The sequence below is a fragment of the Erinaceus europaeus genome, chromosome 13 (assembly GCF_950295315.1).
Source record: "Erinaceus europaeus chromosome 13, mEriEur2.1, whole genome shotgun sequence".
Classification (NCBI taxonomy): Eukaryota; Metazoa; Chordata; class Mammalia; order Eulipotyphla; family Erinaceidae; genus Erinaceus; species Erinaceus europaeus.
In genome coordinates this window covers 94,276,538-94,290,632 of record NC_080174.1, presented here as the reverse complement: position 1 = coordinate 94,290,632, position 14,095 = coordinate 94,276,538, and the positions used below count along the sequence as shown (strand labels likewise).

Below are 14,095 nucleotides of genomic sequence, written 5' to 3'. Positions count from 1 at the left end.
GGAATACTACTCAGCTGTCAAAAATGGTGACTTCACCGTTTTCAGCCGATCTTGGATGGACCTTGAAAAAATCATGTTGAGTGAAATAAGTCAGAAACAGAAGGATGAATATGGGATGATCTCACTCTCAGCCCAAAGTTGAAAAACAAGATTAGAAAAGAAAACACAAGTCGAACCTGAAATGAAATTGGAGTATTACAGCAAAGTAAAAGACTCTGGGGTGGGTGGGTGGGGAGAATACAGGTCCATGAAAGATGATGAATGACATAGTGGGGGTTGTATTGTTAAATGGGAATCTGGGGAATGTTATGCATGTACAAACTATTGTATTTACTGTTGAATGTAAAACATTAATTCCCCAATAAAGAAATAAATTATTTAAAAAAAAAGAAAAAGGGAGAAAGAAAAAAAATTAGTAAGGATATTAAAAAAACAATGCTAATATGGGTCCTAGTCAGGCGGAAGATTAAATCTAGTGGTATTTATATACCTTTCAAATATTTATACTCTCTGCTCTAACCCAGCTTTCTAGTCCTATTATCAAGTGACACCATCATAGACTATGATTGTTGTCCACCTGCATGTTAGCTGTCTGGCTTAGGTAAAAATTATTAAAGTCATAGGCCACTCAGAACATACCTAAAATAGACTTCCTAGCTGCTTCCCACATGAAGACCCCTAACTTCACTGCTCTATTTCTACTTTTGGATCCTGTTTATTAAACAACTTGTCCTGCTTTCTATCTTCACAACTTTCAGTCACCAAGTTGCTATGCAGATGCTACTATGACAGCATCCTGACTTCCCTGGGCAGAGGACCTCACCAATGTGTCCCAAAGTCTCACCTCCCCACAGGGAAGGTGTCCCACTAGGGAAAGACAGAAACAGGCTGGGGGTGTGGATCCATCTACCAACACCCTTGTCCAGTGGAGAAGCAATTACAGGAGACAAATCTTCCACCTTCTGCACTCCAGAAAGATCTTTGGTCCATACTCTTGTGGGTAAAGAATAGGGACGTTCCCAATGGAGAACTCTGGTGGTGGGAACTGTGTTTGCACATTACAGTGCATAGAGACCTGGGCTCAAGCTGTGGGTTCCGCATGCAGGGGGAAAGCTTCAGGAGTGGTGAAGTAGTTCTCTCTTCCTCTGCCTCCCCCTTCCCTCTTGATCTCTGGCTGTCTCTATCCAATAAAGGAAAAGATAATAAAATTTTTTGAAGGAACGTAGAAATAACCACTGTGGTTTATGCTCCACACCGCCCCCTAGAGCTTCTGTAAGAATTGTAATTATAGGCACTGAGCACATACAGGGTGTCACCCAGCTTGTCAATCAGGTATGTCATTTCCACCTCAAGCAGAGATGCACACTGTTTCCCTATTGATTAAAAACCATAAAATACTTTGTAACTCAAGAGTCACTCTACAGAAACCCCCCAGAGTATATATGTCTGCTTGTTAATACTGTCTGAAAACTTCTTTGCTTCAAACTCCTGTTTCACTCTTCAGTTCTTTGCTGATTGTCCCAAGAACCAAAGAAACGGGAGCTCTTCAATTGTTCAACCTCATGACAGGGCCAGGGCTGGCCGGAAGCTGGCTGCACAAGGAGCAAGGCAGACATTTCACTCAGTGACCCAACTCCAGACCTGGCGAAATTCCTCTTTTAATTAAAAAAAAAAAAATTTATTCACTTTTTGTTGGCCTTTTTATTGCTGTAGTTATTATTGTTATTGATGTCGTCAATGTTGGATGGGACAGAGAGAAATGGAGAGGGGAAGAGGAACAGGAGTATAGACATCCACAAACCTGCTTAACTGCTTTGAAGAAACCCTGCTGCAGGTGGGGAGCCAGGGGCTTAGAGTGTCTTAGGGTTCAAGAAGACAATGGATAGTTACTGTTATCGTCACATTATTTGGTAATTGGGTTACGTTGAAAAGTCCCTTTGGACTACATCAAATTGAAAAGCTTCTGCACATCCAAAGAAACTATTTAACAGAGAGACCCCTCACAGAATGGGAGATCTTCACATGCCATACATCAGACAAGAAACTAATCACCAAAATATATAAAGAGCTCAGCAAACTTAGCACCAAAAAAGCAAATGCCCCCTTCCAAAAAATGGGCAGAGGATATGAACAAAACATTCACCTCAGAGGAGATCCAAAAGGCTAAAAAACATATGAAAAACTGCTCTAGGTCACTGATTGTCAGAAATGCAAATTAAGACAACACTAAGATACCACCTCAGTCCTGGCATACATCAAAAAGGACAGCAGCAACAAATGCTGGAGAGGATGTGGGGACAAAGGAACCCCTTTACATTGCTGGTGGGAATGTAAATTGGTCCAGCCTCTGTGGAGAATAGCCTGGAAAACTCTCAGAAGGCTAGACATGGACCTTCCATATGATCCAGTAATTCCTCTCCTGGGGTTATACCCCAAGGACTCCATAACACCCAACCAAAAAGAGGTGTGTACTCCTATGTTCATAGCAGCACAATTCATAATAGCTAAAACCTGGAAGCAACCCAGGTGCCCAACAACAGATGAGTGGCTGAGAAAGCTGTGGTATATATACACAATGGAATACTATGCAGCTATCAAAAACAATGAACCCACCTTCTCTGACCCATCTTGGACAGAGCTAGAAGGAATTATGTTAAGTGAACTAAGTCAGAAAGATAAAGATGAGTATGGGATGATCCCACTCATCAACAGAAGTTGACTAAGAAGATCTGAAAGGGAAACTAAAAGCAGGACCTGATCAAATTATAAGTAGGGCACCAAAGTAAAAACCCAGTGGTGAGGGGTAGACATGCAGCTTCCTGGGCCAGTGGGGGGTGGGAGTGGGCGGGAGGGGTCACAGTCCTTTGGTGGTGGGAATGGTGTTTATGTACACTCCTAGCAAAATGTAGACATATAAATCAGTAGTTAATTAATATGAGAGGGGGAAAAATCAATTGTATGTCTCAAAGTTTCTCAAAACACTAACTGAATCTTTTTAATATATAGGCTGTGTATTTGATATGCGGACTCTCTAAAAAGCCTAGACCAAGTAGATTAGAAGCATCCAATAGCACAGCTATATACAAGATACTGGATACTATACAGCAAACCATAACAAAAGGACTTTTCAAAGTTAACCCAATTAACAAATAATGTAATGATAATATTAACTATAGATTGTCTTTTTGAACCCTAAGACAGCAGGAACCTCACATCTCCACTATAGAGCCTCTACTTCCCCGTCCTGGAACCCTTGGATAGGGCCCACTTTCCCATATGCATCTCCCAATCCAAACCAAATAATATTGCATCCGCCGATCACAACCTAACCAACGCAACGATTGCCACCTCAACATGCTTCACCTCAGACTGTGTCCAGAGACTTCACGTGTGGAATGACAACCCTTCAGCTTCATTACTCGGGTGAGACCTTTCCTTTTATAGTACACTCTAATTTCATCTCAGGTAGTTCACTTTCTAACAAAGTCCCATAACCTAGATATACACCAGTTTCTGTGAGAGAGAGCTTATGTGCACACGTATCCATAAACTACCACAAAATATATACCTGAAAGCAGAAGTACACTAGAGTTTGCAGTGAGTACCTCCCTAACACTTCCTCTCCACTATTCCAAGCTTGGGATCCATAATTGCTCAACAAATTGTTTGGCTTCGTATGTTAACTCTCTTTTCAATCACCAGGTTCCAGATGCCACCAGGATGGTGGCCAGGCTTCCCTGGATTGAAGACCCCACCAATGTGTCCTGGAGCTCAGCTTCCCCAGAGACACACCTTACTAGGGAAAGAGAGAGGCAGACTGGGAGTATGGACCGAGCAGTCAACACCCATGTTCAGCGGGGAAGCAATTACAGAAGCCAGACCTTCTACCTTCTGCAATTCTCAACGACCCTGGGTCCATGCTCCCAGAGGGATAGAGAATGGGAAAGCTATCATGGGAGGGGGTGGGTTATGGAGATTGGGTGGTGGGAATTGTGTGGAGTTGTACCTCTCCTACCTTATGTTTTTGTTCATTAATCCTTTCTTAAATAAATTTTTTTTAAAAAGTCCCTTTGTTAGGCTTTGCTGTTTAATACCCAGTATCTCATACATAGCTTTGCCACCGGTTGCTTGTTCTACCTGTAGGCTTTTGAGAAAGTCCATATATCAAAGACTCAAAGGATGTATTCAAAGTCTGTGTTTTAAAAAGTTTGAGACATACAATTTCCCCCCTCATATTAGTGATTTATATGACTATAGTTTAATAGGAGTGTACATAAACACGATTCCCACCACCAAGACAGTGTCCCATTCCAACCACCCACCCTCGCAACCCCTCCCCTGATGCCCCGGGAAACGGAATGTCCACCCTCCAACTCACCATAGTTATGTCGCTGTCCTACTCTCTAGTCAGATCCTGCTTTTACTTTCCCTTTTTTAAAAAATGTATTTATTCCCTTTGTTGCCCTTGTTTTATTGTTGTTGTTGGACAGGACAGAGAGAAATGGAGAGAGGGGAAGACAGAGAGGAAAGATAGACACCTGCAGACCTGCTTCACCGCCTGTGAAGTTACTTTCCCTTTCTGATCTTTTTTCTCAACTTGTGTTGAGTGGAATCGTCTCATACTCATCTTTATCTTTCTGACTTAGCTCAAATAACATAATTCCTTCTAGTTCTGACCAAGATGGGTCAGAGAAGGTGGGTTCATTGTTCTTAATAGCTGCATAGTATTCCATTGTGCATGTATACCAAAGCTTTCTCAGTCACAGGTCCTTGGGCTTTGTGCCACCTGCACTGACTCCAAACATTCTTTTTCTTTTCTTTTTTTGGTCTAGTTTAGATGATGCAAAACCTTACACTGTATTAAAAATTTTTTTTCAATGGGGACATGGTGGTAGGGTTTACTGCAGTGCACATGGTACCATGCAAAAGTAAAAAAATTCAAGCCCCTGCTTCCTAACCGCAAAAGGTTCATGAGTGATGAACCAAAATAAAGGTTTTTGTCTTTTTCCTCATATTTTTTATTTTCCATTTTTTTTGCATTTGTTTTCCATTTTTATTATAGATTTTATTGTTATTGTTACTGAAGATTACTGCAATAACTGAATGTTTTACTACATTGTTTACATTCATAGGGTTTCTCTCCACTGTGAATTCTGTCATGTCGCCGAAGATAACTGGAATTCCCGAATGTTTTACTACATTGTTTACATTCATAGGGTTTCTCTCCACTGTGAATTCTGTCATGTCTCCGAAGGTAACTGGAATTCCCGAATGTTTTACTACATTGTTTACATTCATAGGGTTTCTCTCCACTGTGAATTCTTTCATGTGCCCGAAGACTACTGGAATAACTGAATGCTTTACTACATTGTTTACATTCATAGGGTTTCTCTCCACTGTGAATTCTTTCATGTCTCCGACGACTACTGGAATCACTGAATGTTTTACTACACTGTTTACATTCATAGGGTTTCGCTCCGCTGTGAACTCTTTCATGTCTCTGAAGACTACTGCAATCACTGAATGTTTTACTACACTGTTTGCATTCATAGGGTTTCTCTCTACTGTGAGTTCTTTCATGTGCCCAAAGATTACTGGCATAACTGAATGTTTTACTGCATAGTTTACATTCATAGGGTTTCTCTCCACTGTGAATTCTTTCATGTGCTCGAAGACTACTGGAAGAACTGAATGTTTTACTACAGTGTTTACATTCATAGGGTTTCTCTCCCCTGTGAATTATGTCATGTCTCCGAAGATGACTGGAATGCCCGAATGTTTTACTACATAGTTTACATTCATAGGGTTTCTCTCCACTGTGAATTCTTTCATGTGCCCGAAGATTACTGGAAGATCTGAATGTTTTACTACATTGTTTACATTCATAGGGTTTCTCTCCACTGTGAATTCTTTCATGTGCCCGAAGAGTACTGGAATCACTGAATGTTTTACTACATTGTTTACATTCATAGGGTTTCTCTCCACTGTGAATTCTTTCATGTCTCCGACGACTACTGGAATCACTGAATATTTTACTACACTGTTTACATTCATAGGGTTTCGCTCCACTGTGAATTCTTTCATGTCTCTGAAGACTATTGCAATCACAGAATGTTTTACTACACTGCTTGCATTCATAGGGTTTCCTTCCACTGTGAGTTCTTTCATGTGCCCAAAGATTACTGGCATAACCGAATGTTTTACTACATAGTTTACATTCATAGGGTTTCTCTCCACTGTGAATTATTTTATGTGCCTGAAGACTACTGGAAGAACTGAATGCTTTACTACATTGTTTACATTCATAGGGTTTCTCTCCACTATGAATTCTTTCATGTCTCCGATGATGACTGGAATCACTGAATGTTTCACTACACTCTTTACTTTCATAGGGTTTCTCTCCACTGTGAATTCTTTCATGTTCCCAAAGAATACTGGAATCACTGAATGTTTTACTACATTGTATACATTCATAGGGTTTTTCTCCACTGTGAGTTCGTTCATGTATATGAAGATGACCAGCTTGACTGAATGTTTTACTACATTGTTTACACTCATAGGATTTCTCTCCACTGTCAGTTTTTTCATGTTTCCAAAGATGACTGGATCTCTTGAATGTTCCATTACATTGTTTATACTCATAGGGTTTCTCTCCACTGTGAATTTTTACGCGCTTTTTAAGATGAATAGGATAAGTGAATAATTTGCTGTATACTTCACATTCTTGAGATATTCCAGCAGTCTGACTGTCTTTGCCCTCAGAGACGTTTACTGTTGTATTACTGTAAAATAATTAACAATTAATGACATTTCAATGAATAACACTGTAATTGATTATCAAACGCAGGACATTATTTTACTTAATAAGCCACAAAATCAGACATTAGAAGTATATTTGACTAAAACATATACTGAGGGAGTCGCCTGGTAGTGCAGTGGGTAAAGCACAGGTGGCACAAACTGTAACGATCCTGGTTTGAGCCCCAGGCTCCCCACCTGCAGGGGAGATGCTTCACAGGCAGTAAAACAGGTCTGTAGGTGTCTATCTTTCTCTCCCCCTCTCTGTCTTCCTCCTTCTTTTTCCATTTCTCTCTATCCTATCCAACAATAAAAACATCAATAACAATAATAACTACAACAATAAAAAACAAGGACAACAAAAGGGATAATAATTAAGTATTTTAAAAAACATATACTGAAAAACATCACAGATATTGAAAATAATAAAAAGATCTCAAGTTAAAAATAAGGTAAAAAAATGGTCAAAAGGGTTGGGCAGTGGTGTACCTGCCTGAGCGCACATGCTACAACAAGCAAAGAAGAGGGTTCAAGCGCCCATCCCCACCTGGAGGATAGCTTTACAAGTGGTGAAGTAGGAATGCAGGAGTCTTTGTATCTCCCCTTCCTACCTCCCCATTCCTATTGATTTCTGGGTGTCTCTATCCAATACATAACTAAATAAATAAAAACTCATAATAATACCTACTTTCATATAAAAATACTATGCCAAAAATAATGATATCATTACAGGTATTTTGCATGCATTAATTGAACTTCTATTTGTTAGTAACAACTTTTGGCTGTGTGTTGAAATATTTTTCACTGAAAATATTGACCTTTTCTGGAAGGGCTACCTCTAAGTATCATAAAAATGTAGATATTTGAAAGGATCCCGGTTCGAGCCTCCGGCACCAACCTGCACGGAGGTTGCTTCACAGGTGGTGAAGCAGGTCTGCAAGTATCTATCTTTCTCTCCCCCTGTCTTTTCCTCCTCTCTCCATTTCTCTCTGTCCTATCTAACAATGACTACAACAATAACAATAATAACTACAACAATAAAAAACAAGGACATCAAAAGAGAAAGTAAATTAAAAATATTTAAAAAAAAAATATATATATATTGATAGTCATACATTGAAGATATTCTTATTGGTTCCAAGTGTACTATTTTATAAATACTTAGCAACTTTGCTCCCTTTTAAAAATTTCCATTTACTTTTCACATATCAGAAAGATTTTCCTATAAAGTGGAGAAAAGACAGATAATGTAGAACACCATTATGGTCCTTAGTGACTCAGATGGGAACTTTAGTCATGTACATCACATATATCACATTGGAGTCACTTGTCCAACTGTTCTATAACCTAGTCATGAAGTATTTTTGATTTGCTTATTTAAAAAATTGACCTATTTCTGGCAGTGACTATAACTTTCATTTTCTGAATGAACTGTATTAAAAGGGGTCATATGCAATTGCTACATCAGTAGAGAGCACACCATTAAGAACCCTTGAGTCTCCTTATACAGGGAAACCATGCAGCCACCTGATCTCAGTAAATTACAGAGACAAAACTTTTGAAAACACAGTAGCTTCTTAGGTTGTACATGATGCTTTATTGTAAATGTAACTCTCACCTTTGTTTATTACCATGCAAGATATGCTGCCCTTTGGTGGAATTTTCTTGTATCTTTTCTAAAATTACAAAATATAAAAAGTATTAGAAATTATACAAATAGATTGAATTCTTGATCCCTCATGAGTCACAATAAAACCTTGCTCACTGAACAGTATAGCCATTTCTACACTGGTGAACAAGAAATGATTTATCTTCTAGTTGAAAAATTAAGGCGATTAGAGTTACCTATTGAAAGAAAGTTCCTCAAATTTTCACACATCACATCTCTGTAGAGTTTCTTCTCTGAAGAATTTAATAGTGCCCACTCCTCTTGAGTGAATATCACAGTTACATCTTCACAGGTCACTGAGCCCTAAAATATGTGCAATGTGATCATGTGAGAAAATGCGAGCAACAGCAGATTAGCCATTCAGTCCCTACTTTAGGAAGCCTGTGAATGATCGTCTCATCTGCAAACATGTCTTTGGTGACTTGAAAACCAAATACCTCTTAATCATGCTCTAGAAGGTGGTACATTCATTAGAACATTGGACTCTCCTTCACGAGGCCCTGAGAACAGAGAGATAACCCTATTCTCACTATTCCCCCTCTATAGATTTGTAATTAGTAAATGATAAAACCTTAGTGGCTGTGTGAGAGTACAACTCATAGGGTGCTCACACTGCCTATATAAAAGGACCAATATTCAATATCCTTGTTCTCACATGCACAGCGGTGAGGCACTCTTCACAAGTGCTGAGCAGTTATGAATATTGTTTTCCTTATTTATAATGTAAAGTTTATATACGTAAAGAGAATTTAATAGGAAGAGTAAAGTAGAGGGTAACTAGAGTTGAACCTATAGCCCCGGGGGACTTAGAGCTCAAAGTGTGTTTTCGTAGTACCTGCAGTTCTTCTCATTAAAAGAAAATAAACATTAATTTCATTTATCATACATGAATAATAATTTCACCTGATACAGAGATACAGATATCTCTACTTCAATAGCCTTATTAAATTCTCTTCACTGATATAAAACACAAAAATATAAATAAGAAAAAAAATGGCCACTGGGTGTAATAAATGTTTTTTAATTTTTTACTTATTTATGAGAAGATAGGAGAAAGAACCAGACATCACTCTGGTACATGTGCTGCCACGGATAGAACTCGGGACCTCATGCTTAAGACTCCAAAGCTTTATCACTGCACTACCTCCAGGACCACAGGTGTAACAACTTTATAATGAAGCCACAGTGATTAAAAAAAAAAAAAGATGGGATAAAAAAAACACATGATGACTATAAGTTTGTTAGAAATGAAACATCTCTAGCCACACATGGCTCTTTATAAAATTAACATTATTATGGAAGCATGGAAATTATACTTTTAGAGTGATCATACCACATTAAGGCTCTCTGTAGTGTCTCTGTCCAAAAAAAAAAAAAAGTAAAAAAACAAAAGAATGTTAAACAAATAAATAAGAATTATCAGGTGCAGGGCACTGTTGCACCTACTTAAGTGTACATATCACCATGACACAGGACCTAGGATTGAGAACTGCTTCCCACCTGAGAGGGGGACACTTCATAAGTAGTGATACAAGCCTGGAAATGTCTCTCTCTACCCCTGTTCCACTCTCCATTTCTGTAAGTCCTGTCAAATAAAATGGAAAGAAAAAATACATTTCTTGAGCAAAAGTTCTGACACTGAGCTCAAGAAATAACCCTGGTGGCAGAGAAAAGAACTGTTATCCAGTAATCTACATCCCTCTCAATTTCTTTCTATAATAGGAAGTAAAATATAATTGTTTAAAAAAACATTACGTTGTTGTATTTACTTATTTTTACTTTTGTTGCCCTTGTTGTTTTTATTGTTGCTGTTGTTATCAATCTTTTTTTTAAATTTATTATATTTTTAAATTTATTTTCCCTTTTGTTGCCCTTGCTGTTTTTTATTGTTGTTGTAGTTATTATTGTTGTTGTTCTTAGATTGGACAGAGAGAAATGGAGAGAGGAGGGGAAGACAGAGAGAAAGACAGACACCTGCAGATCTGCTTCACCGCCTGTGAAGCGACCCCCCTGCAGGTGGGGAGCCGGGGGCTCGAACCGGGATCCTCACACTGGTCCTTGTGCTTTGCGCCACGTGCGCTTAACCCGCTGTGCTACCGCCCGACTCCCTGTTGTTATCAATCTTGTCACTGTTGGATAGTACAGACAGAAATGAAGGTTTGAGGCTTGCTTCCCTCCTGTGTGAGGGACACTTCATAAGCAGTGAACAGGCCTGCACATGGCTCTTTCTTGACCTCTGTTCCACTCTCCATTTCTTGCTATCCTATCAAAGAAAATGGAAAGAAAAAATGGCTTTCTTGAGTATTAGATTCATGCTGTGACTCTGCGCTCAAGAAATAACATGGTGGCAGAAAAAAAAATAAGAGGGCAAAAGAAAACTGTTTTGCACCACATGCACTGGTTATAACCCACAGTGCTACTGCCTGACTCCCATACATTTGCAACAAATTTTTTTCAAGAAATAATCTCCAAAACTGTAAATTGCTGTGAAATAAAGACATAAGGCAAACAAAAATGTTGATTACTGGTGAATTATTAATGATTTTCTAAACTAAATGACCATTTAAAAAGTGGCATATACATGCTATGCAGTCTCCATCAAAATCTCTAAGGACATGTTTAAAGCAAGAAAATGATGCTGAAAGTAAACAGGTGAAGTCTCTGTAAAAAATGATGTTGGAGGGAGTTGGGCTGTGGTGCAGCAGGTAAAGCACAGGTGGCGCAAAGCACAAGCACCGGCAAAAGGCTCCTGGTTCGAGCCCCGGCTCCCCACCTGCAGGGGAGTACTTCACAAGCGGTGAAGCAGGTCTCCAGGTGTCTTTCTCTCCCCCTTTCTGTCGTCCCCATCGCTCTCCATTTCTCTCTGTCCTATCCAGCAACAATGACAGCAATGATAACTACAACAATAAAACAACAAGGGGAACAAAAGGGAATAAATTTTTTTTAAAATGATGTTGCGGAAAATGAGTCAGTCACCGCATGCATATAAAAACCAAACAACACCATCACATGACACCATGGGTAAACTCAAAATACAAAAGCACTTGGATATTAGGGTAGTCTCCAAAAAAATCTACAGAAGTCATCCTCAGTACAGTACATAATATTTGAATATGAAATGTCTTCAGAGACATGAGCTCAACATCAAAGATAAATAATTAAATGGACAAGTGAACCACTGAGACTACAACAAACTGAAAATATTTGGTATAATGACAAGACCTATCACCAAGACAAAGAGATGCAGTGATAAAAATAAGAAAACATATTTACATGGTATACATCAAAGGGCTAATCAGCAATATATGTTCTCACACAACTCAGTAGAGTTCATAAATAACTGCAGTAAGATGTTTCATCACAGGGCAATTAAAAATCGCTCATGGGAGTCAGGCAGTAGTGTAGCATTTAAGCGCAGGTGGTGCAAAGGGCAAGGACCGGCATAAAGATACGGATTCGAGCCCACTTGCAGGGAAGTGAAGAAGGCGGTGAAGCAAGTCTGAGGTGTCTGTCTTTCTCTCCCCCTCTCTGTATTTCTCTCTGTCCTATCCAACAATGATAAATTCAATAACAACAGCAAGAATAAAAAACAAGGGCAACAAACAGGAAAATAAATAAATACAATTAAAAAAATAAATAACTACAAAAAAAAAACCAAGGGCAACAAAAGGGAATAAATAAATATTTTTACAACAAAGGCAAGAAAAGGGAAAATAAATATTTAAAAAAATCAAAAGAGACTTTAAAAAAATTAAATAATAAAAGAAAAAAAGAGTAAAGTGAAAAGAGAAATGCAAGAACTGGGATGATAGCAAAGTTTCTGCCTGAGGTTCTCAGGTACTAGGTTCTATTCACTGACCATAAGCCAGGGATATAAGCCAGGCATTAAAGCCAAGGATGAGCAGTGCCCTGACAGAAAGAAAGAGACAGAGATACAGAAGTATGATGTACAAAACAGAAACAGCAAATTAAACATGTATAAATTAAAGGACAAAGTATTCAAGAGGAAAAAGAAATAGAATCTGATGTGGGGCAAGTCACTTACCCAAGAAACTGCCATCTCTTCCTCTTTCCCTGAATGTCTTTCAGGACAGAAAATGGAAGGTCAATCACAGCAATAGCTTGAGAGTCTGTTTAAATCTAGCAGCACAGCCTCTTCACTGGACAGTATGGTCCCTAGATGGAAGACACTGTGGTAAAGAAAAGGTACAATACCCTAGCTGTGCATGGAAACAGAAGAGGTTATGGAAATATGTAGTGAGTTATCCTGCCTGTTAGGAACATTACCAAGCCCACGAATGTGACTGACATCTCTATCCAACCCTATAAATTTTTCAACAAAAGCATCCACCAAAATCTAGTAGAACAGGAGTCGGGCGGTAGTGCAGCATGTTAAGTGCACATGGCGCAAAGCTCAAGAGACCAGACTCAGATGGAGCTTGGAGACATTACAGCTACCAAAGGGATGTGAATTTTTTTATTATGCAGCTGACCTTTTAATTATAGGAGAGAATAAGGACACTGTGACACAGGCTCAGTTAAACAACTGAGACAACAGGGATAGACTATTAATCAGGCTAAGGTCCAAGGCCTTGTTCAAAGTGTAGAGTTCCTTTTCTTTCTTTCATCCTTTCTCTTTAATTTTGTCTTTTGTTGCTCTTGTTGTTCTTTATCATTGTAGTTATTGCTGTTGCCATTGTTGTTAGATAGGAGAGAAATGGAGAGAGGAGGGGAACACAGAGAGGAGAGAAAGACAGACACCTACAGACCTGCTTCACTGCTTGTGAAGCAACACCGCTGCAGGTGGAGAGCCAGGGGCTTAAATCCGGACACTTACACCAGTCCTGGTTCTTCGTGCCATGTGCACTTAACCCATTATTCTACCACCCAACTCTCCAAAGTTTAAAGTTCTTAGGAGTACATTGGTCAACCACAGGACCTAAAATTCCCAAGGCTGCAACAGACAAAATTAAAGGCCCACGAACACCACAGAATAAGTCTCAAACACAGCAAGCTATAGTAGGTACATTCATATATTGGAGGAACCACATACCACACTTACAAATGGTGCTTAAAACTTTATATGACATAACTATGAAAACTGAAGATTTTGAATGGGGAGAACCACAAGAAGAGGACTTTGGCATAGTGAAGAAGTGAGTTATAGAACATAAGGAGCTCGATTTGACTTCTGGAGGCGGAGCTACGAGCAGCAGATTGCTTCCTCTCCTCTCCTCTCCTCTCCTCTCCTGGATCAACTAGGAATACCAAATGAGACCACCCAGGACCGAAACAAGACAGGACTAGAATGACCACAGGAACCTAGTAAATCACCAGTGAGTATAAACACATGTGGCTGGTGACACAGAAGAGAGAGGAGCCTAAGGAGAGATTAAGTGACTGCTAACAGTTCAGCAGTTTATTAGTTGAGACACCACCTCCAGTCTAATCCACCAACAAAGGGACAGCTGAAGGGAAGAGAGGACTCCCCAGAGACTCACCAAGTGCAACTCTGAGTCTCCACTGCTACTACCCTCAGAGTCTGGAGCAGTGGCAGGGAGGGACACCAGGGGACAGAGATCTAACCGGGAAACTCAGGAGAAGACCTATACCTTGGTGGCATAGCAG

The 14,095-nt window shown here is 39.4% G+C and overlaps 1 protein-coding gene and 1 long non-coding RNA gene across 2 annotated transcripts; both read right to left on the bottom strand.

The window, feature by feature from the left end:
• Positions 1 to 4,609: 4,609 nt before the first annotated feature.
• On the bottom strand, positions 4,610 to 8,317 carry LOC132542397 (zinc finger protein 709-like). The gene is made up of 2 exons (XM_060204970.1): positions 8,262 to 8,317; positions 4,610 to 6,782 (listed from the first exon to the last, which is right to left on the bottom strand). The coding sequence occupies exons 1-2, from the start codon at positions 8,315 to 8,317 to the stop codon at positions 5,078 to 5,080; spliced, it is 1,761 nt and encodes a 586-aa protein (XP_060060953.1). The 3' UTR covers positions 4,610 to 5,077.
• A 62-nt stretch (positions 8,318 to 8,379) lies between these two features.
• On the bottom strand, positions 8,380 to 12,637 carry LOC132542450 (uncharacterized). Its single transcript, XR_009553463.1, has 3 exons — positions 12,513 to 12,637; positions 8,644 to 8,770; positions 8,380 to 8,474 (listed from the first exon to the last, which is right to left on the bottom strand). It is a non-coding gene; the product is annotated as an uncharacterized LOC132542450 (long non-coding RNA).
• Positions 12,638 to 14,095: the final 1,458 nt, after the last annotated feature.